Source organism: Fonsecaea monophora, assembly GCF_001642475.1.
Source record: "Fonsecaea monophora strain CBS 269.37 chromosome Unknown Scaff13, whole genome shotgun sequence".
Lineage (NCBI taxonomy): Eukaryota > Fungi > Ascomycota > Eurotiomycetes > Chaetothyriales > Herpotrichiellaceae > Fonsecaea > Fonsecaea monophora.
Genome location: NW_019173944.1, coordinates 66,035 through 89,813, shown reverse-complemented (window position 1 = coordinate 89,813; position 23,779 = coordinate 66,035). Strand labels below are relative to the sequence as shown.

Genomic DNA, 23,779 nt, shown 5'->3' with positions numbered 1-23,779 from the left:
GTAGAGCAGCTGGAAGCCGGTTGTGGAAAGTGTTGGCCATGACAGTTGGACATTGGCTCCGTGCAGCACCGTTAGGGAGGGATCTGGACCAAAATTCGCAGCGCGGGCACAGCGCTACATCCCTCGAGCTGTGCCTCTGGCTGACACCATCATTGCAGATACTGAGCGATAGGTACCCCTGTCACCACGTTTCCTCGGTCCTCTTTAAGTCCTTCTCGAACTTGTCCATCTTGCTGCCTTACCACCGTAAAGTGGTCGGTAACCTCGCCCCTGAACTTTTAGTTTCCTCACTTGACCCCCTGCCTCTCCAGCTCCCGCTCCCGTTCCATGACGCTCTCGTCAAACTTGATCAGAAACACGGTCCGGTTGGGCCACACATCGGTGCCGGTATTGTGTGCGCTGGCCTTACAAGAGAAGCCTGCGCCATCACACACGCCCTCGATAATTCCCGCAATATATGCCGCCACGCTCAACTGGGACATCTCCTTGGGCACAGAGATGTACTGGTTCGTGAGCGGAGTGTTGTCGATTATCATGTACTCCCCTGGGTTCGTCGTGGACTGTTCAAGCGAGTCGGCAGGTCGGGAGAACAGTAAAGGGTAGAGCTTGGTGGTCAGGAGCGTCAAAAGGGGCAATAGCCTCAGCGGCCGACTGGCCCCTGCTCCGGAACTGCTACTCGACGACCCTCCGCTCGACGAACTCGAGCCACCCATCGGCGACGCTCGATACAGCAGAAGATCCAGCAGCTTCAGCCCCAAGGGGTAGCCCTGTTCGTTCAGTCTCTTCTCAAAGTCCTGGATCCCCTTGACCCGCTTGTGTGCGTACGCGACCATCTCCATAAACAGGTAGGCGAAGCTGGCTCTCGACAGTTCGGCATTGCGCGACCGGTTGAGGTTGCGGTCGTAGATGGTCTTGCGGGTCGACGGGTAGCGCAGGGTCGAGGCCGATGTGATGCTGGTGGGGGTGCCGGACGTGCGGTCTGGGAGGGGAGTCCCGGCGATAGTGGACGAGGCAGAGTATTGAGAGAGATGGCGAGAGGGGGAGCTGGTGTGTGACGGCGGGTAGTTTGAGAGGGATGGCGGAGCGGCGGCCATGGCCTGAGAGGTGCGTGTTGGTGAAAGAAGCAGCAGCACCAAATGAAATGACCCCGGCGAGTTGTAATATCGTACCGGTGGTCAGTGAAGCGAATTGGTCTGGGAGCGATCACTTCAAAAAGTTGTGATGCTGCAGTCAAAAGGCCGTTGGTGGCTGAAATAAGCGTTGATGCAGCCACTCTGTGGCGTCCCAGTTTTGACGAGGCTCCTAATACAGGGATTGGACTTTCCCTGTACTTCACCCTGCATGAATGTCAATTACCCATGACAATACTTCGCACTCTCCAACAGCTAACCCTACACAATCCCGCCATGTCCCTCGCATGCTCATGTAACAAGAGATCTGGGCGAGGAGATACGTTCGATATGCTTTGCAGCGATGGGGATAGATTCGCAGGAGAACTTGAGGTTCACAGAGTACACGAGTTCCCCTTCGACCTCTGTACATCCATGGTATATCTAGAGTGGTAGGACTCACTATATGTCTTCGGCCACATGACCATCATCGTGAACATCGATTTCTCATTCAAACACAACTGAATCTTCATCCCCCAAAACCTACTTCTGGGCTGATGCCTGCTCATAGGCTACACACATCTATATCAGCATCCGTTGGCTGACATCTAAAGACTCGTCTAGATCATCCCTTGTTGGGTGCTTCCTTGACTGTCCTTTCGCCATCCCATTCGTGAAATGCCTTTTGTCGTTGTCTAGAGTTCCACTGTAATGTCCTTGAAATGCTGTTGACCCAATCTTCACTTCGACGCCCCGGTGGCATGACGTTAGCAAACGGATATCGCGAAGCCGAAATGGTCACATAGTCGCCTGGAAATAGTTCAATTCTGTCATCGAGTCAGTTTAATGCCTCCACGATCCGCAGCCACGCTAAGAATAAGGCTCTTACCTTTCACGCCCATCGAAACTCGCCCACGAGTTCGATCTCGCGTCAAATGGAACTCCCAAGCGAAGAACAATAGTGTCAGGAAGAATGATCGGTCGGAATGATAGAGTATGGGCACAAATAGCCGTGACGAGAATGACAGGATTCTCAGGGTGACACAGTGAACCGCCAGCGGCAAGATTGTAAGCAGTGGATCCTGTGGGAGTGGCCACACAGATACCATCTGCTTGCACCGTCGTAAGGTGTTCTTCATCCCCAAAAAGTTCAATGGTCGACATGGTCGGATTCGGTCCTCTATCAACCACAATGTCGTTCAGAATCTCAAATGTCCGGTCTGGTCTATGGGTGTTCCGGTCTTCAGCTTCCTCTCCGATCAGTTCTTCGACGATGTCTCGGCATTCTGCATCGTCGACGCGCCTGTTGGTCCGCATAACAGTGCCTTCGAATCGCAGTCTCAGGCTGATCGTCACACCGTCCTTTAGAGCCTGCGATAGAGTGTTCTGGTAGTCTTCAAAGTCGAATTTGGTGAGGAATCCCAATGAACCGAGGGCAAAGGACAGCACCGGTGGTACCACCCTCTGGAACAGCCAGCTCGCATAGAGGACGGTCCCGTCACCGCCAAGTGTTATCACAAAGTCGAATGTATGGGGATGCCTCCGAGCCAGTTCGGCATCCCAATACCTCAGACGCTCTCGAAACGAAGGGTCCTCGGCACAAATACCCTCTGCGTCGAACGCCGGGTTGTCTTTCAAGCTGTCCTCGACATAGACAATATAAGGTACAGACCTGTCTTTGGACAGCAACCACCTCGTCACCTCTTTCGTCTTGGAAATCAACGTCTTGTCATATATCTTTGTGAGCAGGAAGATGGCCCGAACCCTCAATCTGACCTTTAGGTTGCCCAACCTCTTCGCCAACGTCCTCACGCTCATGGCCATATCACTCAGTTGTTTCTTAGTGAGCAGGCGGGACTCGGTCGCGCGGATGTCGTCTTTGCCCGAGGTCGGACCGTTGACATCCAGCTTCGACGAAGGCTCGATCTCGTCGATCTGTTCGAGCTTGGATTCTACCAGGGGTTGCTGTCCTAACGAGCTTTTCTCGACCAGCTTGTGGACCAAGCACTGAGACTTGGTGCGCTCAGCCTGGATTCTCTGTGGCTTCTCGACCGCAGGGGTTTCCGCGAGCACGGTCGAGGATTTTCGTCGGCGCGCGACATCGTTGTCAAAGACAACCTGGAGGAAGGAAACGAATTATGTGATGCACATTCCAGCATGCGGGTATGGGCAAACTCACCTCGATCTTCCTGTTGTAGTCATCCTCACTGCTAGAGCCGTCCTGTCGCTGCGCGCACACCGCTGTCAGTATTATCACATCTCAACTTGCGAAAGCCGGACATACATCGTCAGGGAGCACCTCGCTTATCCGGCGGCTCACTTGCGGAGCATCTCTTGAGCTTGACATGACAGAGATCGGGAGGGAGACAGAAGGGACGGTGGAGGTGGCAGTAACTCTCTATTCTCTACGTCTTCATTAGCGTTACATTTGTACCCGGGCAGCTTGTGTCAATTTCGTGGTGAACGTTTTGGCTCAATCCGTCAATGTGCCTGCGCTGTCATCCAATGACGCACGAAAAGTCGCACTGAGCGTGGGTGAGCGTTGCCCCACCATGGCACTTATGTAAGATGGACTAAACGGGGTTGATGACTAACCGACCTGCTTTGGGTATGCAACACACGAGCACTCGTATATCCGATAGAGGGTTCCTTGGTCAAGAAATTCTAGGTCTCGAACTGAACAGAGCTGCACAAAGCCGAGCCGAAGTCAACGAAAAGAAATCGAGTCACTACACTGGACAATATCGTCGTGGAATTAAAAGGGTATTATGCTATCCGTAAATTGGTGACGCTGCTATTATCACACCTCAGCTCCCATTCCTGACGCGAATACATCCATAGCTAAATCATGCATTCATTGGGTATCATATTTTGGGCACTTCTGTCGTTAATTCATAATTTCGTTCGCCAGGAGATCGCCAGTTCTGTTCTTAAACGGCAGGCACGGCAGAAGTTGGTCCTCCAGAAGACGGAACTTGTATAATGTGACTGGATACATCGGTCGCCGTTTTCAAGTTCATGCCAGGAAATCCCTCCGATCCGTGTTGTTTCTCAGTCTCCTCAGCCAGAACCTTGACCGGCGAGCTGCTCTGGGAAGAAGCAGATTTAGAGTCTTGAGACACCTCGCTGGAGGGAGTAAGGTCGAATTCCGACACGCCCAATCCATCGTCGTCAAACAGTCTGTCAGACCGCTGCTCTATCTCGCCCATCTGCTCTGGATCAAGATGGTCCTTGGTTCGGTGGATAGTTTCCTCCAGGCCCGCAACGACTGCTGTTGTCACTTTTGGAATTTCCACTTCTGCCTGAGGAGGTGGAGGTGGGTCAACAGCTTCATAAAACAGCATGAAACCGTTGCCCCGCGCGAGGACTTCCTCTTCTGACATCTTGGTAACCCGTTCGTCGTTGAAAGAATACCAATCTTTGTGTCGTTTCCCGAGGGCAATGTAGTGACCGTCATGATGGCTCCCATAATGCGTCACGACGCATTTCAACTCGAATATAGCCTCGACAGAACTATCGTTCTTGTCAAGAGGAGTACACCATCGGCTCAAGATATCTAACCTGGCAGGCACTCGGACGTGAGCGGTGTTTTTGAGCTGGTTGCCATAGTTGTCGAAAATACTGCGGTTGATGTGAAGAACCAGATCTTTGGGTAGCCGCGCGACAGTGATCTGTTTGGCCTTGGTCCTCAAAACTGGCTTGCTTTTCTTCGCTGGCTCGGCATCGGATTGCTCTGGCCTCTTGTCCTCCTCTTCTCTGGAAGTCATCCCGCCATTTGCCAGCTTTGTGCAATTCACACATTCAACCCCTTCAACCTCTTCTGGTGCCGTATATTCATCAAGCAACTGTTCAACATCACAAGCTCCCTGCAATCCCAGGTTCAAAGTCAGGCAGTTGAACTGCGTTAGGGACAGACCCTCGGTGAAGCCACAAGTCCTGCACTCCAGACATTGTGCGGTCATGCCGTCGACGGGATTCCGAAGCCTGCGCTCCTTCAAATATGGTGCTGAATCGCCGATCCTCCCAGGCTGTGAAGCCCCAGAAGCCTGCTCTTCTCCACGTGTGTCCGTCACAGAACCTCTCTGCTCAGCTTTCCTCAGGCATTCCAGACCTGCAGTTGTGGAACGTTTCATTCTGTTGACATATTGATTGGCCTCTTTTTCAACGGCATCGAGAATACGTGAGAAATATTCCTGAGCATCCTGCTGTTGCCAGCTGTCCATAGATTTGAGTATCCTGGGAGTCCAGAGAACCTTGGCCCGAGAGTTTGGATCGGATAGTTGTCCCAGAAAGTCCACCAAGGCCTGATGTGTGGCTGCTGGAGCATCATACCTCTCACAAGAATCCAGGCTCTGTTCTAAATATTCGATGAGAGCCGGCAAAGAAGCCAAACCCTGCAGCACGCTGTTTTGGTAGCAGGAGTTGTCCCAGTTTCCCAAGCCAGGAGGACCGGTCTCGTGGCCCAAAGACATGTATGACCCCGACAAACTCCTAGCCTTCCGAAGTGCAAGGGGCATCTGTGGTTGTCCCAGTATGAGTTTGAACGCCTCCTGTTTTGCAATCATATCCCCAAAGTTTGCTCTCTTGAACTTGGCATCCTCTGGGCTCAGACGACCCAGGTGAACCAGGCCGTACTGCATAGCGTAGATCAGGTGGGAAGGCGTTATATAGACAACGAATTCGTAGACTGCTCTTTTGATCGTCGAAGGCCAAGCGTCAAATAAGGACAAGGCATAATATCCCAGGAGCAACAACGCAAGTGTGGAAATGATCTTGGTCTCGGTTGGGTAAGACGTCAAGCGATGGTCTGACGGCACCTCGTAGAATGGGCTCTCGTTTGCCCTAACCGGGAGGTTGTTCATGTCGAACTGGAGAATGCGAGAAGAGGACGGACAAGAAGGCGCAGATGAGGGGAGGGTTCAGTAGATGCTTTCCCATCGGTGAAAGGAGGACGCGAATTAACTCTTTGTTTAGAGAATCGAGAGGTATCCGAGTCGAGTCCGGGAGTGCAGATAGAGCGCCTTTTCAGATGACGAGTGAAGTGATCTTTGCACGACTTTGCACGTTCAGATCTCGGAAAGGCTTGGCGGCTGCGGAGGACGATGCGAGGATAATACAAATTACGAGGCGCTAGACTTTATAGCGCCTGGTAAAGGTACTCGGTACTAAATACCAGTGAAGACTCGTCACAACATAATCTCCGAATTCGAATACCATTCTTTCAGCAGATGATAGATTCTGCGTGCCGCTGCGAGCAAGTAGAACCACAGTACATGAGTACGTAGACTATCAGGAATACAAGAGTTGCTTCGAGTATTACATCTAATCCCCATCCTCTAAAGCTGCAGATTTGCGCTTCATTGTATGTCTAGTTCTAGCTGAGATCGGGACATCAGGATCATTTTCTCCTGTGTTGCTCAATCCCCATGCTGTCTTCATTTGAGAATCCTGATCGTCGGAATCAGAATCAGTTTGAGGCACGGACCTACTTGGATCCCTTTTGCCCAGCGCTGCGGCGTCTCTGGCGTCTCGTGATGTGCGTCGTCTTTCCTCCAGCTCTCTTATCGCCCGTTCCGGGGTGCCAGTCACATTTTTGATCCACCACCTCTCCCACATCCAGTCCAGAGCCTGCTCTGTCATTTTTCTCATATACGTCATATTGGGGATGTCAGCGTGTGTGACTTGATGGCGGAGATCAACAAATGTCTGTGGCATCCCGATCATGGCAGCGTAAGCATACATGGAGCTTTCACCTTTGGCAGCACTTGCTGAGGATGGGGTCACTTCTTCTCCCTCAGGACTATCATCTCGAGCCATTTCGGCAGCAGACGAACGTGCGACATCACGGTCAACAAATCCATTGACGAACCTCGCAAACGCCATGGCATATATGCTCTGCATGGCCAGGTCCGAGATGCCCGTGCCAGATAGTGACCGCCTTTGTTCATCGTGAATCAAAGCATCCGTTAAGCTCGCCGTGGCTACCAGCGCTGAAGGAAGTTGACCAGCCTTGAACAACCAGAGATTGACCCTGTCAATAGCACGCCGCCTCAGGTCTTGCGAAGTGCGGGATTCGGCTGTGGAATACAATTCCTGTTTCGTCTTCGCGGGAAAGAACCAGTCCCGGACCATGGCCAACTCAGAGTCGTGTCGCCATGGTGGAAATTGCATGGTCATGGTGCTGAGGGTCTCAGAGCGGAGGAGATACGGACGAATGACTGGATCTGTGCGATTTAGGACTATACTCTTCGGTTCACACCAGGAATTTGGAGAGACAGCAGGAATAAGCGAATCAGGTCGTAGTTATCAAAAAATTGTTGGGAGAGATGATATGGAGGTGATAGTGAAGACGCGCATATTGAAACACGTACTTGCAGGCGGAGGCTGTGAGTTACATGCAGGAGTTCGCTCAACAGGTGCTGGTTGACCCTCTATAGAAGAGTCCTTCGTATGATCGAACGAAGGGGAAAACTGTCAAAATCTGAGACAACGAATTGGGTGGGGTGTTTGAGACATCCACGTGACTCTGCTGACCTCTGGCCAATGACAGACGGGCCTTATTAACCAAGTGGGGGCCGTGCATGTGCCATGCTCTTATTGGCTGACAGTCAAGTACATTCCTCGATTTACAAGGAAAGATAACTGTTTCCCAGTGTCGAGAACTACTAAACATTGAAAACGTTGTCCGTTTCATGGTGCATATGTGCATTGAACCCATTGCACTAATGTGTTCTTTTGAGGAAAATAGGATATCTTCAAAAATCCTAGTAATCTAGATTATACATGTGCCTGACGATCCGTTCAAGGTCGTCATAGAGGGGTATCATGGCTCTATAAGAACAATGTGTGGAACGCTGCAAATGTGCCAACAGCCCCAATACCATTTCCCACGTGGCTGGTCATTACTGTCGTCAAGTCGTCAAATTCAGGCCCAGCCGTAAGAATGCCCCGAAGGGTAGTAGCACTATTCAGTTGCCTCAGAGTCGAAAGATACTTCATTGCCAGGGAATCTGGCTGCGCTTGCATCCCAAATATTAGGTGATCCGCGATAGATTGGCCCTCGTACTCGGCAGTATCGGAGGTATTACATGGCTGAACGTCATCCTCGGCCTCCTGCTGCGCGTCTTGTTGATTCATCTCATCCTCTTCGGCATCTTCTGAGTCGGCGTCTTCCTCTTCCTCGTCATCCTTCTCCACTGGTTCGAAAGACTCTTCCAACTTCAAACCTTTTCGGGCTGAGGCTGTAGAGCCACCAAAGAGAAGGCACGATGATTGAACTTCAGCAGGTGAGTCGTACAAGCCCATACCGACCAATTCCTCCGAATTATCGTTCGATTTCGAGTCCTTGTTCCCAAGGGATAATGTGTCAAGCCCAAAATTCTGCAATGGGAGAGAGTCCGGCGAGGATGGTGCTGTCTGTACATTGGGCGCCATGATCGCCTGATCGTCGAAACCCCATGTTGGTTGTGCGAGCGATTGATGAGGGTAGAGAGGAATTGAGGCAGTGTTCGACTTCGTTTGTCCTTGACCATACCACATATTGTCGAGGTAAGGTTGATCCTCATAGACTAAAGCTGGATCTCGGGATGGCAGTTCATCAAGCGGCGTAAAAGCTTCTGGTATCTGGGGTTCATTCATGACCGGATAAGAGATCGGAGTGACAAGGCCGTGGACTTGAGCTGTCGAATAGTTCCAAGTAGAGAGGTCTGGTTCATTGGCAACGGGGTTGACGGTCGTCGAGTTGACCGCCTCGAAAGAACTCGGATGCCAACTGAGGGGTCGAGAGCGAGGCATCTCTGTGTTCTGCCACTGTGTGCTGGAGCGGAGATGGTCGACGACGGACCGAGTTCTCGACGAGGCAGCAGCAGCAGTCATCGTTTGCCTTCGCCCCGAGGTCCGTGGACTGCTATTCCTGCTGTTCGATTTGACCACTTTGTTGGGCCGGACAAAATAGGACGACACATTGGTTGAGACCGCAGGATTGTAGAACATTTCGGGAGGAGAGGAGTGGTATTGCTGAAGGGTTTCCATGTTCACAACAATAATGGCGGATGGAAAGAATCGAAAGAATCGGGTGGTCCCAACAGTCCATATCTATTCCCTAGTAAAAAGGACAAACGATCTCGTGGCAAGGGCCAGGTGCATAGTGGATATTTGTCCAAAGGGAGACAACGCAAGATTAAATTGGTACATCACTCGCGGCGAGGGAGAGTTGGCTGCTGCAAGCAGTAGCCAGAGTTAGTCAATACAAGTATATGGGTCAGGGTTTGACGAGGGTGGAATAGTTCGACCCAAAGCCAGGGTTTGGCGAAGGTAGAAGCGCAAAGCCAAAGCATGACGAACATGACTCCAGTACAGGTACCGGCAGGGGAAGGGGTCTATTGGCGGGTTGCAGTGGATGTACTTAGGGTTAGAACCAAGGGGAAGCGATCAGGCGAGATGCATCAAGAAAACGGGCGGCTGCGGTAGTGTAGGATGTGGAAACCGGGGCAAAGGGGAATGGAATGGTGGAAATCGGGAAAAGCCTGGGTGGCCAGCCCTAAGCTGAGCTATGGTGCGCCTCTTTGCGACAATCTGATGGCCGAGGTGATCTGAAAAGAAACAAGTCCCACACGAGGTTAAGGAATGTAGTGTGGCAAGGGGGGCCTGTCGACTGAGCGAACGGAAATGGTACGAGGAGTGTGTGGGGTGTCACGGTCAGAGGATGGATTTGACGGGATGACAGTTTTTTGACCGCTGCACTGCTGGAAATTCGCAGCAGCCTGGAACCAAGGCTGTCAGACTTGTGTCAGGAGCCACGGGCCATACGTGGAGGTCAAGGCGAGGTCGAGGTGGACAAGTATCAAAAGTAGGCTATCCTTTTAGCTCCAAGTTTGCTGATGAGTGGGCACAGTATCCAGAGGGCGCCAGAATCATTCCGCATACAAGCAGAGGGGGTCTGAGGTGGCTCAGCCTGAACCTGGTCAGACGCGGGAAATAGGGAGGGGAAAAGCGCGGAGGTGGCCAGGGAAAAAAACTCGTCTGATGCATATTGCACAGCCAATGCGGTGGCGGAAGTCTGAGGTTGAAAAGGAAACGCGGCCGGCGGACACGGGATGACGCGGTTGCATTTCTCGATTGTTGCATGTTTTGATGGAGAAGAAAAGTCAAATACGCACGACAGGGTCGGAAGAGAGCCAAAGAGGGCGCAGGGATGCATGATTTGGTACCGCTACGTTTGTTCCTTGCTTCCTTGGAGGCGAAAAAGATGGTGAGGCGGGTGGTCACAACTGATCTCTCAACGCTGGCGCAATAATCCTCCATGCTCGTTTTTAGTGTCTCGTATGTCAAAGCCAGCTTTTGCGGTGCCGCATGGTCTCCCTCGTAAAATGGACTAGGTTAGGATTGGGGTGAGTGATCGCGAGAGCAGGAAGGATGAGGGAGAAGTTTGGCCGGGTCTTTGGTAGCTTTCGTCAATATGCCAGCTAGATTCAAGGTTAGCCGCCATCCATCGGGTCGGGAAGGGTTTCTGAAATTAGTGGAGTGGAACTGGGCAGGATGGAAGCAAATGGGGAACATTGTCCAAGCAGTCAGAACAAGGGTTGAGGGAATGTGGAACGATGGGCACATTCAGGAAATGGGGATGAGCATGGCGCCCACACAAAAGGAGAGACAACGGTCCAGAGACATGAGAAGGTCGAAGAAAGAAGAAAACGGGCCGAAGAGGGGGCTGCCATGTGGGGTGGAGACCAGGAATGTGCATTTGGGGCTTTTTGCAATAGAGATGCAATGGAACTGCAAGGATGGACAGGGATCGATTACCCGTACAGTTGTAGTTTGTAGCCGTACATGCAAAGTTGGGTTGACAAGGGCCAAGGGGTGGATTGTGTGCCAGTGTTTCTTGGCACAAAGGGTCACAGTGCGTGCCAGAAATCCAGTTGGCTTACTGTATTATTGCTTGTACGAGTCCCTCGTACGTACTTGTAGAACATAACGAGAGTGAGCAGGATGGGTGGCGGCCCCGTAAAACCCCGGGACACTTCCCCAAACAGGTAATCAATAGGCATCCAAGGCACCATGCAGGGAGTAGTACCTAGGCGGCACGATCAGAGAAATATCAAGGCATCAGCGGTGTCAGGCGAGAGAGCGACCAACTAGGGAAAAGATGGGCAGTTTCGATCATGTCTGACTTCCAGTGCTCCCATCCACCACCGCCTCGTACACGCAGCTCGCCCGTGGACTACTAGGCTGGGGCAAGGATGGAATGAGCGAGAAACATACAAAAACAAGTTGACGGTGTGAAGGTGTCTGTGCATGATGCAGTCCGCAGCCCGTAGCCCACAACCAGCCCACAGCTCACGACTCACAGCCCACACTTCAGCAAAGCCCCCCCGGCTTCCAGGCCTGGCCCAGGCTTGAAGCTGCGACTCTGATCCCTTGGTCAGGCGTGGATCACCGGCACACGGCAAACTGCATGGCCAACTTTAAAACAGGATCAGCTGTCTTCCCAGACGGCGGTCGGGTGCTTTTCCCGGAAATGTCATTGGACGGATCCGAACCACGAGAAGAGAGTTGGGCACGTCGGAGATTTCGTGATTCCAAGGAGTAGGACGTGGGTAAGGGTTGCAAGGGTGGCTTTGGTGGATCAGCTCGCCTAGAGGAGGCGACGGGGAAAGGGAGACGATAGTTGTGAGAAGAGGGGGAAGGCAACGATGATGTGAGGATGGTGTGTGGATGGGCGCAGGCGAGGAGGGGCAGCTCGAGGCCTCAATCCCTGAATGAAATCATGTCCAGTGGGGAGTACCTACCCGACCCAGGGAGGGAGGAGGATGCCTGGGAGGACTACCCGGGACTCGTTCTCAGTGTCCCTAGTAGTCGTGCCTAGTCAATGGAATCTTCAACTAGGCGCCTCCGATGTACTAGTGGCTTAACTGGGTATAGGTACTCGTAGTGTTTCTCCCTCTGATCGACTTGTTTCTCGTACCTGTACAGGTTAGTGAAATCTCTAGTCTCCCCTGAACATACTCGTACTCCCTTGCTCATACCTAGTACTTCCTGGTGTGTTGCCATCAATCTCTCTGCATTGGTCCATCCCGTCAAATGGAGAATCGAAAATCTCGAAAAATGTGTGATGTCTTCCTTCTGACTCCCCCACCTGCACCGCGCCTCTGGCCGCACCACTTCTTCCAATCCCTCTTCACGCCAGCCGCTCTTCTCCCTGCATCCATCCCTGTGGGGTCAGCGCTCACTTCGCATATAACCAACCAGAGCCAAAGGGCCCCTCTCCATCACAAGAGGTGACCCGACATTGACCTGCCTCGTCTTCCCTTCTTGATCGAGATATGTTTGTGAAACCCTAATTCCCCTTCTGCTACATGCTCCTATGAATAGCCAATAACAAACTGCAGAGTCTTCGGATCTTCCTTCAAGCTCGGCCCAGGTGCAGACCGCCAAAGCCAGCTGACACCAACAAATGTCCCTCTCATTCTCCTCGGCGATCTCAGTCTAAATTGCTAAACCTACGAGTACCATCATTGACTCGACCTGCTTTTCCTGGCCAGACAACCAGTCTGGCCAACAAGACCTATGAATATCGATCACCATTATAAGGTCCACTTTAAAATGAATAATACATGAATGGTGTGTGTGTGTGTGTGTGTGTGTGTGTGTGTGTGTGTGTGTGTGTGTGTTTGTGTGTGTGTGTTCCACAGGTTCCTTGTCGATGGCTGTCACACAAATCGGTTGTTTGGGAGCACGATGGGTCCTGACTCGCCCTTACAAATTCGATACGAAGCGCCATGGGCTTATTAGCACAATTTTGGAAGTGTTGGCTTGGGCGGGAATCAGGACTGCACCATTGATATCCACTATCTGACAAGTTTGCTGCATACCTTGAAGGGTAAGCTTCAGGCCACAAGGGCTGACGCTCCCAACGCCGAGCAACAATACCCCAAAACGCGCTGCCATTGAATTGTCCGAGTACCTCCTCTGTGGCTTGCAGGGCTCGCAAACGCGCCATTTTAACTCGCTACAAGCCTACCCTTCCCATTTTTCTCATCCGCATTCTCACAGATGAGACAGTCACAAAAAATGCCAGGTAACAAGCCTCGAGTCTTGTTCGCAGCCTCCGTGCTGAACACAGACCTCGAGATGTCAAAACAATCGGCCGTCGATTTTCTTGTGTGTACCCACATGCAACGCTCATAACTCATCAGTCTGCATCATTGGGCAGAGGACGTTCTGGACAGAGGACGTTCCGGACGGAATTGCCGGCACGGAAAGACAGTCACGAGCGGGAACAATCAAAATATTGAAATGGCCAAACACTCCCAAGTACTCGTAAGGAACCTGCGCCAGGACTAAGTCCGTGGAGACACTCCCGGAGACAGTTGTGGTCCATATCGGAGACGGCGCCAATAGCAAGGTATAGGGTAGGCTGCTCTACTCGTAAACGACTGGTTTTGTGAAGGGCCAGCCCAGCCCTTATTTTCTCGTCCTGATTCAGTAGTCGGGGCGTTGCGACAAAAGCAAATGGGACCCATTGCCGTCCCTAGATCCGCGTTGTCGTCATGATCTCCTCGCCGCCACGGCCTTCCAGAGGGCATATCCTTCGAGTCGACCCAATGCGTCGATTCGTCCAAGAAAGCACACGTCTGGTGGCGAGGACCAGGCCTTGCTGAGCGGGACAAGAGAGTTGATGATCAATTAATGTGACGAGCAGGATTGCCCGTACGAGATACTTGTACCTAGGCTACCCCCTACCTCGGCCGTTTGACCTCAGTGGATACCCAAGTACAACATCGGCGGCAAAAATCATGGATGTACATACTCCGTAAAAACGGAACACTTGTCCTCGTACGGAGTCCCAACTGGTGGAATAGGGGTTCTTCAGGTAAGAGGGGAACTGGGGTCCAGCGCTATTATTGATCCACACTAATATGCCTCCCGGATGCTCTACTTTTACGAGTAACTCCACTGTCCACGTTCTCAGCTCTCCCGATCTGTGCCCCTTTCAACATTACTATCCTCGTCTAGGCTAACAGAGAGTGGTACGCGATGCCAGCGGACTGTCTTCCGTAGCTCCCATGGAGCGTTGCGTGCTAGCTTCACATTTCTACATCCATGTCTATCCTAGTTGGAAGAGATTTTGACAAGTCATCTCCGCCAATAAATAGTCTCAAGCCTTGGGCTGCTGACGGTTTAGAAGGCGACGTCGAGACTTTATCAGCCAGCCTGTCAGAGCTCCGACCAGACCCCAGTTTTGCGCAGCCTCGAGTGGATCCGGAATGGGGTGCACACGCACGGCATCACACGGATCAGATTTGGGCACATCCCAGGGAAAATAAAATGACGGGCCAATCGAAGCACAAACGCGCCGCCTACGATACAAGGACCAGGACTGATGGGTAGTCCCACTCACTGACCTGAGCAAACTGTGCCACGACTCCGGAACAGGACGAGCAGTCGGTACAACCTCGAGTTCGGTCCGCAGGATTTACAAGGGAGAGAAAAATGTCGGAAGCTTACAAGTTCAAGGTAGTTTGGAAATGGACGTGAGAGACTACGCCACCAGTCTTCTTCGCAGACTCCCCGAGGCTGATCATTCTTCTCTCTCAATTTTGGCTCGACACGCCAGAAGTAACGCCGGGACACCCATGCTTTCTCATCTCGATCAATGGGCACGAAAGGTTCGAAGTAACCAAGGGTTCGCGTCAGGGGATCTGCCCCATCCCTGACACAGTTTATTTTTTCTGCGGCACCCATAGGTCTGGATGCCGATTGTGGTTGAAGCCTGTTGGCTTTCTCCGCCGCAAACTCTAACTAGAAGCTTCGCGTTGCGAGATGAGTTTTCTGCCTATCAACTAGTTCGCAAGGACTTCTTGTGGAAATGCAACTCATGACACGACAGGTTCTGTCCCTTCCTCGACATCTCCGATTGCCGTGCGGAAACCTCCGCTTTTTGGGGATTCTGGGTCAAATTGAGGGTATTGACTTCAGTTCAACTCCACCATGTCTTGTGTCTCCTTGGGGGGCCCCGAAGACAGAAGGTTATGGAAGTCGAAGTCTTCTACAGCTACGACTGTTGCGGTCGGCGACAAAATCTAATCGAGGACAGTGTTTTTTTATTCGGAATATGACAATGATGACGTTGGTCGAGTGGTGGACCCGATGGTACGGAGGGTCGTTCAAGTGCGTCAAGTGTCCAGGATCGAACACCAATGCCGAGTATGAGGTACATCGACTCGTATCTCTTAGGTGGCGATAGGAAGCACGCACAGACAGCAGGCAGGACAAGGGTAAGAGAAGTTCAAGCGTCTTGTTAAGTCAGCCTGGACGTGCAGCCCACAGCCCACAGCCTGCCTGCATGCGGTGGACCTGCTTCTAATTAACGCACAGTACCAGTTTTGTTCCCCCCAGCACACACTAGGGTTAGGAAGACACTTGAAGAGTGAAGGGCGGTTGTTCTGGCCCCTCCGAAGGCAGCTCGTGCGCATCTCAGCCTAACTAGTTCCTGTCCGTTCGTCGATCACATCCCATCAGGCATCGACGGTCGTGCCAATTTAATCATAGGACAAGTCTGATCAACCGAAACTGCCACACCTGGAAAGGTGTGTTCAATCTGATGCACCGCCTCTTGACACGCTGGACCATTCCTCGCGCCTTGAGTCCTCCTGTCAAAGTGGGCTAATTCCATCCCGGCCAAAAAAGTCTTGCAGCAAGGACCAAAGATCCCAGCATTTGTCTCGGTCAGCTTTCTTATTTCACCCTGCAAAGGATCAAGTCAACGCTTCGTATCTGCACTGACAGAAAGTCTGGCGTACAACTTCAGTGCTGCGGCCTTTGGCGTGGGGAGATTTACATGATCTCAACCTTAGCACAAAACGATTTGGCGTTGATGTTCCGATCGATTTCCTGTCTTGAAAGTGGTTGTGAATCCAGTCGGGCCACACCATTTGACGCATTTTTTGCTCCGAAGCCACTCGAGACAAAAAGACTGCTATTATTGAATGTGTCTTGACTGGACCATTACAACCTCTCCCGGGTGCAGGATGATCAATGCAGCCAAGCACACGGGCTCGCTTCGAGCATCTTGAACAGTCTTACTGTTGCCAGCCTGCAGAAGGCAGCGGAGGCCCACGAACGGCTCGTGGGAGAGTCTTATTTCTTGATGGTCAAAGGTAATGGAGCTTGCTCGGGTCGCTGCTCTCTACGCTCTCGCCCCCAAGCATCTCTCCTATGAATCCAATTGCCAACACTTCTTTTATGGAAATACGCCAACCAACCTTCGGACGCGCCTTGGACGGGCCAGGATGATGCTTTCTACCTTGATCCTCTTCCTTCCCTTCGGCTGAGTACCCGAGCTCTTGACCTGAGTCGATATGTCAGATCGGCTGTCACTCAGTCAGGCAGTCCTTCCAACAGGGCCACTGCCACCTTTTCTACATCTGATGATGGCACGTGAAAATCCTGCGTCCGTCAACTCAACTGGGTGAATAGTCACGCAGGCACTCGTCGGTGCCGCTTGAACCGGTACAATGTTGACTGCCATTGGATCTATCATCAATGGACATTTCATGACTCAGCCATCAGCATCTCTCAGCATTCCAGACCCTGCCACCACTACTTGTACCGAGTACGTGGTTTTCTCGGTGTCAGGAGAGCACGACAGATGAAGATGCAGGTCCAACGAATGAAGCAGACCAAGTTTCGTGTCATCGTGATCTCGACACTTCCTCAACCGCTCTCAGGAAATGCTCTGCAGTGCCGTCCATGTCCCTTGGCGTACAGCCCCCTACACATCCTTGGGCCCGAGTTCATGTCTACGGGCCAACTTACCCCGCCCATGCGATTAGCAGATTTGTTTATGTATCACATGCTAGAACCAAAAATTAATTCCACCCTTCTGCCCCTCTACTTGGCGATCTACACATGCACGGAGGTACATGTACATACCATTCTTGAGTGCTTGAACAAGTATCTGGGTCAGCCGCGCAGTTTACAGTTCAGCGAAACCCGGCCGGTCATGTAATAGGAAGTGTATGATTTTGTGTGGGGGGAAGATGGAGGAAGTGGTTGTCACGCGCAGCTCAGTGGCATATTTTTATGAACCACCACCCGCTCGGTCACCCACCCGGGCCATCCAGGCAGGTGACCTACCGCGCAACCTAACCATTAACTCGTACATATCTCATGCATCCGTCCCGTGTATGTATGTGTAGATGTATATACCCCCTTTTTTTTATATATACATTTTTATACACATTTCAAAATCAATTGAGCCAAAAAACAAAAACAATCAACAATCAGGATTCCCACCTGGTCACCCACGGTAGTACTAACTGATCGGCATATGGCTTAAGTACGGCTGAGCGAACGGGAAGCCCTGTATTCCATATCCTATGGTCGATTGCGAAAGAAGGTGTAGAAAAGAAAACTATATACCTATAAATTCACTATCAACGTATGTATGTCTACTGTGTCTCTACATTCATATCTGCATGCAAGCTATTCCGATGTATGGACATATGTGTTGTGATATGATGAGGTGAGGTGAACCGGGTACGGCTTTTTTTTTGGTTTCGATTGTTCCTCTCGGCCCAGGTCTGAGGGTCGAGGTATATACATAGACCTCATGCATGGATGAATGAATACTTAATGTACCTGTCACTTGTTGAAACCGCCCGGCACCAGGGTTAGATGGTCACATAGTTTGAGGGATAGACAGTGTACTAGAGATCGATTGATAGGCATGGCGGGAAGCAAAGGGAATACAAAAATATAAAACACACGGAATACAGGATACAAAAACCTCGACGTAAGTCTCTCAAGGCAAACCTTATATACTAGCTGTCGGTAAGTACTGTAGCTATATACATACATTCCTTGGTAGCTACGTACCTCCCGTACCTCTCATACCACGAACGTGTCGACAAGCCATTCCATTCACCCGCTACAACCAGAAGTGTTCGCATGTGCAACACCCTTGGAGAGAGAAGAACACAGAGTCTGCCTGACTCAAATATGCACTCGGCAAAACGAAGCAGCAGCCATGTCAACACCTGGAGTGAGTAGATGCTCAATTACAATAGCAATGTCCCCCGCCCCTCAACTGGAGAGCCAGTGAGACACGGGTAGACAGCATCCCCTGGAAGAGAATGTGGTGATTCTAGGAGAAAGGAGAATACTGAAACAAGCACAAACAAGACGTTGACGACAGAGTAACATACAAGGAGACGTTGGAGACGACGAAACTAACCTGTAACTCGGTCGCAGGTTGCAGGTAAAAGAAACAAGTTGCAACAATGTCAAAGACAGCCAGAAGTGGCAGATCGATATTCACCAAAACTCATGTTTGCTCAGGGTGCAGTATACTCCAATATCAGAGTTGTGCCAGCTCCAATAGCCGCGATCTGGTCTGATAAATATGCTGCTCCCGAGCTATCCTGCTGTTGGCGAAATCCTAACTCAGGTAAGTGGGCACATCTCTTCAAAATGGTTTGTCCTGCTCTTCTCGTGCCTATCCCAGCATCTCGACATCAAGGCCAATGGCTCTCATGAATAGATTGACATTTCCTAGTCGGACGCTCGACATTTCAGGGGGCAATGTCTTGCTCTGAAGGACTGTCTCCATAACCCTGTCCTTCACACCGATAACAAGCCTCTGTTGTTGGTCGGGGCTGGCGCATATGCCGATGGCAGCCAGGAACTGCCAAACGTACATGTCGTCGCCGGAATTGACCGGGCCAGGGAATAGTGAACTAAGAAGAGGCTCCAACATATCAAAAAGGCGACTGTATAACATGGTCCACTGTTGCCAGTCCTGATCACTGACGGACCCGGCCTCCTTCACCAATTCGGCGCGGGTCAACAGCATCGTCAGCATACCCAGCCCAATTTTGGTGTGCACAACCACCGAGATGTTTGTGTGGTCGATCAGAAGCCCTAACAGTCCGGTGATGATATTGACGGGTACTTCGCTAACATGCGATAACAAGCACGGCATGACGGCTTGTGAGAACAACTCGATTTCTTCTCGCACAAGTGGCGGAGGTTGTGATTCGCCGGGTGCAGGGTGCGCATCCTTGACTACATCAAGTTGATCAAGGTGGACCACAATCATCGTCAAGATGGTCAGTCTTTTGTCCTGATCAATTTGATGGAAGACACGAGGAATTGCCTTTTTGCCTTTGGCAAATGACAAGAAAGCAATGAAGGGATGTGGAATGGTCGATCCCGGGACGATGGGATCGAGAACCTTTAGATCTTGCCATAGACTGTTGCCGAGCTCCTGTTGCTTTTGTCGCCACTCAAGATGTGCCTGGATTGAATCCGCGTCGCCCTCAGTAGGTGGAGGCGGCATCTGTCGTTCATGATCCTCCATGCGCATCAGGGTTGTATACACAGCTTCGATATTCTTCAAAATCGTCTTGCGGTCACTGGCACTTACACCTTTTCTCGCATTTGCCGGCCGGTTGTCAGTCCCCTCTTGTCGCTTGATGTTGAGCAGAGGCTTTGGTGTCTTTGCGTTGCTGAAGGAGATTTTACCCAAGCTACCCTCGATGATTAGCTGCTTGTTCTTCGGTTTGAGCTTGGCAGCTTCAACTGCACGCTGGACTTGTTGTTGCATTCTCTGCATGTGGTTGTCTCCAGTGATCTGTTGCCGTCTGCCGCCTACACGCGAGCCCGTTTGGAATAGATAGGTTTGCGCAAAGTGACCTAGAGGTTGAGTAGGATGTTGTCTTGGAGCGCCCCGGATCTGGCTGTAGACCTGATAGTAAAAATCTTCGTTCAGAGCAGCTTCGGGATTTGAGTCCGTCGAGCTGCCCGTGGCCGCCACCAATTGCTGAAGTTGGATGCGGGTGATGAAATTCTTATCCTGAGGGGTCATCATGCCATTTCCCTTGGAAAGCAGGAAAATCTTATGATTCCTCTTTGCCCTTTTGGTATCTTCTTCCAGATACACTCGTCGCTGTTCTTCAGAGAGATCCATTAGCTGTTGGGTATGAGTTATGACCGGCAAGGCACCAGGTGCTTGAGCTCCCATTGGTGGGATGGGTTGAGATCTATCAAAACTTGGCTGAGGTGAATGACGGGCTCTGTTTGGATTTTGCAGAATTTGCAGAGGCTGCTGAGGCTGCTGAGGTGCACGTGGCTGTGAGGGCATGCGCGTGTGACTCCTAGGAGCGTCGAGAGGAGGTTGCGATTGAGGCTGGGGGGGCAAGCCGGGAGGAAGTCCCATGCCTGGGAAGTGCTGTGGAGGTTGTGAGTGTATTGGCTGGACTGGAAACGGATATGGCTGAGGTTGAGAATATGCGAGCTGTGCCTGTCGCGCTTGAGATTCAGCGAGCAGGGCTGCCTCAACCTGTTCGAGGGTCATCATTGGAGGTTGCGAAATGGGTGCCGGTGGAGGTGAAGGCTCAGGAGCAACGGAAAACACTGGAGCAGTGCTGCGAGCCGTACTGATGCGGCCATCGCCAGATGGAGCAGCGGCTGTGCTTGACTTTGTGCCCCAAGCCCCGGATTTTGCCTGGATATCTGGAATGTAACCCGGATCTTGATATCTCTCATATCCGGTCCTCTTGGCCTTTGCGGGTTGCGCGGGCGCTGCCGATTGTTGTGGATGTTGCAAGTTGTAGCGCACATGCTCCTCGTTGATGACATTTGAGACCTGTGCCGTTTTCCCAAAAAAGTCATAATCTTGTCCCACGGCGCCCTGGCCCGTAGCACCCTCAGCGCCGCCACCAAAGGTATCATCGTTGAAGTCATCGCCAGCCTCTTCGAGTTGATCGCCTAGCCCATCGTATGTATCTTCGAAGTCGAGACTGAAAAAAGCTTAGGACCTGTATATCATGCTTGTAAGGAATCGATCACCTACATCTCGTCCTGGTTGTCTTGAAATGCCTGCAATTTCCTAGCTTTTGCGACCTCGGCGAAAGGGTTTGTGTGTTCAAAAATACCCTTGCCTGCACCCTCAGGCTTGTCCCTGGGAAGGGAAGTGTCGAAGCCAAAGAACGACATAGCACCGAACCACGGATGGAACTTGAACTGATCAGGCGATCAGGCTCAAGATGGCGGTCCTGTTATTTTCACCTCACTGAAACCCGCCTCTTTTCTCAACAGTGACCAAAATGCAATGCCTATTCGCATGATCCACGAGGAGAGACGGAGATGAGAAGCAAAGATACTATGACATGACCTGCGGGAGATGACAAAGTGAGTCTCAGTTGTCTGCAGACCAACGATCCAAGAATGGCGCTGTCGATGGATTGTGGGATGTAAACCGCAGGTGATGAAGAGTGGGCAAGTGGCAGCTAAGCGGAATCAGTGACGCACACTAGTCTCGAAACGGGCGAGCTGGCGATTGGTGAGGTCTTTGATGCTAAGCCTCTCTAGCCTCTAGTTGCAGCCTCCGGGGCCCTTCCCGCCTAAGTTGCCCATACCTAGCCTGCTAAGCCTGTTAAGCGGGCACAAACACCATGCCCGTTACTCGAATCACGCATCCAGATCCCAGCGTCCAGGGGGCCAACTTCCATAAAAGAAGCCCACGTATTCAGCCCCATGTGCCCGAGACTTGCTAACTGGAATTGAGGCGTTCCCCTTCTATCACTACAGAAAAGTTTCCTGCAACACGTTGGTCTCGGGGCTTGCGCGTCGTCCTGCGGCTCTCCCTATTGCGAACTGAAATGTTTCCTCGACCTGCCTCACTCCTTTAACACCTCCAAGTCCTGATCGAGGAAATTTCTCTTTTTCTAGGCCTCTTTCCACTTTGTGTCTTCGTTTCAGCGTCTAGGCTGTTCAGTTTTACCTTCACTGCATAAGCCTCAATGTGCTGATCGCACCGTTTCTGCCGATCGTCCCTCGAGCCCTACGACTCCAGTCTATCCTGCGTGTACGGCTACGGCCGGCTCCTCAGGTCTCTTTCTCATCTCCTGTTAATATTGCTGGTCTTCCTCATCCAGGATGGCAACCGGCTCAGGGAGATATCTGCGTTATATACTGTTTGCTGTTTTCGTGAGTTACACGGAACCCAGCCAGCCCAGGTGTGAGACATTTCATACTGACTTGACATGAATAGGGACTTACCATCATCTACTTTATTTCGACCTCGTCACTGCCGTCCTATGCACAGCCGCTGACTTCGGGTACCGCCTTCTCATGGGAACGTCCCGGAGAGTCCAAGTCAAGTACGAGCGCCGAGGATCTCGTTCATCTGCCGGAAACCACCCCTGCGGCGGATATTTCACAATCTGTAGAAACAACAACGCCTAATGTTGTCCCCACTATTCCCTCAGAACTCTCATCTTCTGCTCCAGGAGAACGAGTGAATGCGACGTTTGTGACTCTGGCAAGAAACACCGATATCTGGGAAATTGCCCGCTCAATCAGACAAGTGGAAGACCGGTTCAACAGGAACTACAACTATGACTGGGTCTTTTTGAATGACAAACCGTTCGATGAGAACTTCAAGAAGGTCACAACTTCTCTCGTCTCGGGCAAGACACACTATGGCGAGATTCCAGTCGAACACTGGTCCTTCCCGTCATGGATCGACCAGAAAAAAGCTGAGGCCGTCCGAGAAGACATGCGCCGGAGGAAGATCATCTATGGCGACTCGGTCAGTTATCGACACATGTGTCGGTTCGAGTCAGGTTTCTTCTTTCGTCATCCACTGCTCCAGCAATTCGAGTACTACTGGCGAGTCGAGCCCAGCGTTGAGTTATTCTGCGACATCCATTATGATCCTTTCCGGTACATGAAGGAGAACAAGAAGAAGTATAGCTTCGTCCTGAGTCTGTACGAATATGTCGAGACCATTCCGACGTTATGGGATAGCACAAAGAAGTTCATCAAGGCGCACCCTGAACATATCTCCCCAGACAACTCAATGGGATTTTTGAGTGACGACGGAGGTGAGACGTACAACAAGTGCCATTTTGTAAGTCCTGCAAGAAACCCTTTGTATTTGCATTTCTAACCTTTGTCAGTGGTCAAACTTTGAGATTGGTAACCTCGACTGGCTTCGATCTAAGCCTTACCTCGACTTCTTCGAAACCCTCGACAAAGACGGCGGTTTCTTCTACGAACGTTGGGGCGACGCTCCGGTGCACTCCATCGCTGCTGGTCTGCTTCTGAGGAAGGACGAGATCCACTTTTTCAACGACATTGCCTACTATCACGTCCCCTTTACGCACTGTCCGACGGGAGACGACGTGCGCCAGAAACTCCGCTGCCACTGTAATCCGGCCGACAATTTCGATTGGAAGCCGTACAGCTGTACTTCTCGGTTTTTTGACCTCAACAAGCTTAAGAAGCCTGAGGGATGGGAAGCTCAGGTATGACTAGCCGCCGGTTCTGTTGGAAATCCAGGTAACAATGGAAATGGCAATGGTGACGGCAACAAGCAGAACGAGTCAGACTCGGGCGTTTCCCTGTCATGGGAGATCCTGAAATATGCATCCATATCGTTTAGCGTGGGGTCGGTTTTGACGATTATTTTGATGAGGATTCCCTGGACGAGGCGCAAGTTGCTTTCATGGGCGGAACGCCTTGCGGAGTGGCACGAACGCGGGCTCACTCGTGACGAAGATGAGAATTGGTACAAAAGGCCTGAAAGGCCTTCGAAGCCGGAGAACTCTGGGTGAGCAGCTGCTCTCAGGCAACCCGGCCGTCGGACATTCTCATTATGCCCG

The 23,779-nt window shown here is 51.5% G+C and overlaps 7 protein-coding genes across 7 annotated transcripts; 1 reads left to right on the top strand and 6 right to left on the bottom strand.

Annotated features, from left to right (window-relative positions):
• Positions 1-287: 287 nt before the first annotated feature.
• AYO21_02799 (hypothetical protein) lies at positions 288-1,094 on the bottom strand (the record flags this gene model as incomplete). The annotated part of the gene is made up of 1 exon (XM_022652775.1): positions 288-1,094. The coding sequence occupies one exon, from the start codon at positions 1,092-1,094 to the stop codon at positions 288-290; it is 807 nt and encodes a 268-aa protein (XP_022514800.1).
• A 640-nt stretch (positions 1,095-1,734) lies between these two features.
• AYO21_02798 (hypothetical protein) lies at positions 1,735-3,456 on the bottom strand (the record flags this gene model as incomplete). Its single annotated transcript, XM_022652774.1, has 4 exons — positions 1,735-1,936; positions 1,999-3,227; positions 3,289-3,336; positions 3,394-3,456. The coding sequence occupies 4 exons, from the start codon at positions 3,454-3,456 to the stop codon at positions 1,735-1,737; spliced, it is 1,542 nt and encodes a 513-aa protein (XP_022514799.1).
• A 583-nt stretch (positions 3,457-4,039) lies between these two features.
• On the bottom strand, positions 4,040-5,971 carry AYO21_02797 (hypothetical protein; the record flags this gene model as incomplete). Its single annotated transcript, XM_022652773.1, has 1 exon — positions 4,040-5,971. One exon carries the CDS (start codon positions 5,969-5,971, stop codon positions 4,040-4,042), a length of 1,932 nt encoding a protein of 643 aa, XP_022514798.1.
• A 460-nt stretch (positions 5,972-6,431) lies between these two features.
• AYO21_02796 (hypothetical protein) lies at positions 6,432-7,286 on the bottom strand (the record flags this gene model as incomplete). The annotated part of the gene is made up of 1 exon (XM_022652772.1): positions 6,432-7,286. One exon carries the CDS (start codon positions 7,284-7,286, stop codon positions 6,432-6,434), a length of 855 nt encoding a protein of 284 aa, XP_022514797.1.
• A 654-nt stretch (positions 7,287-7,940) lies between these two features.
• On the bottom strand, positions 7,941-9,140 carry AYO21_02795 (hypothetical protein; the record flags this gene model as incomplete). The annotated part of the gene is made up of 1 exon (XM_022652771.1): positions 7,941-9,140. The coding sequence occupies one exon, from the start codon at positions 9,138-9,140 to the stop codon at positions 7,941-7,943; it is 1,200 nt and encodes a 399-aa protein (XP_022514796.1).
• Positions 9,141-18,606: 9,466 nt separating this feature from the next.
• On the bottom strand, positions 18,607-21,107 carry AYO21_02794 (hypothetical protein; the record flags this gene model as incomplete). The annotated part of the gene is made up of 2 exons (XM_022652770.1): positions 18,607-20,911; positions 20,965-21,107. 2 exons carry the CDS (start codon positions 21,105-21,107, stop codon positions 18,607-18,609), a joined length of 2,448 nt encoding a protein of 815 aa, XP_022514795.1.
• Positions 21,108-22,049: 942 nt separating this feature from the next.
• AYO21_02793 (hypothetical protein) lies at positions 22,050-23,428 on the top strand (the record flags this gene model as incomplete). The annotated part of the gene is made up of 3 exons (XM_022652769.1): positions 22,050-22,100; positions 22,165-23,025; positions 23,075-23,428. 3 exons carry the CDS (start codon positions 22,050-22,052, stop codon positions 23,426-23,428), a joined length of 1,266 nt encoding a protein of 421 aa, XP_022514794.1.
• Positions 23,429-23,779: the final 351 nt, after the last annotated feature.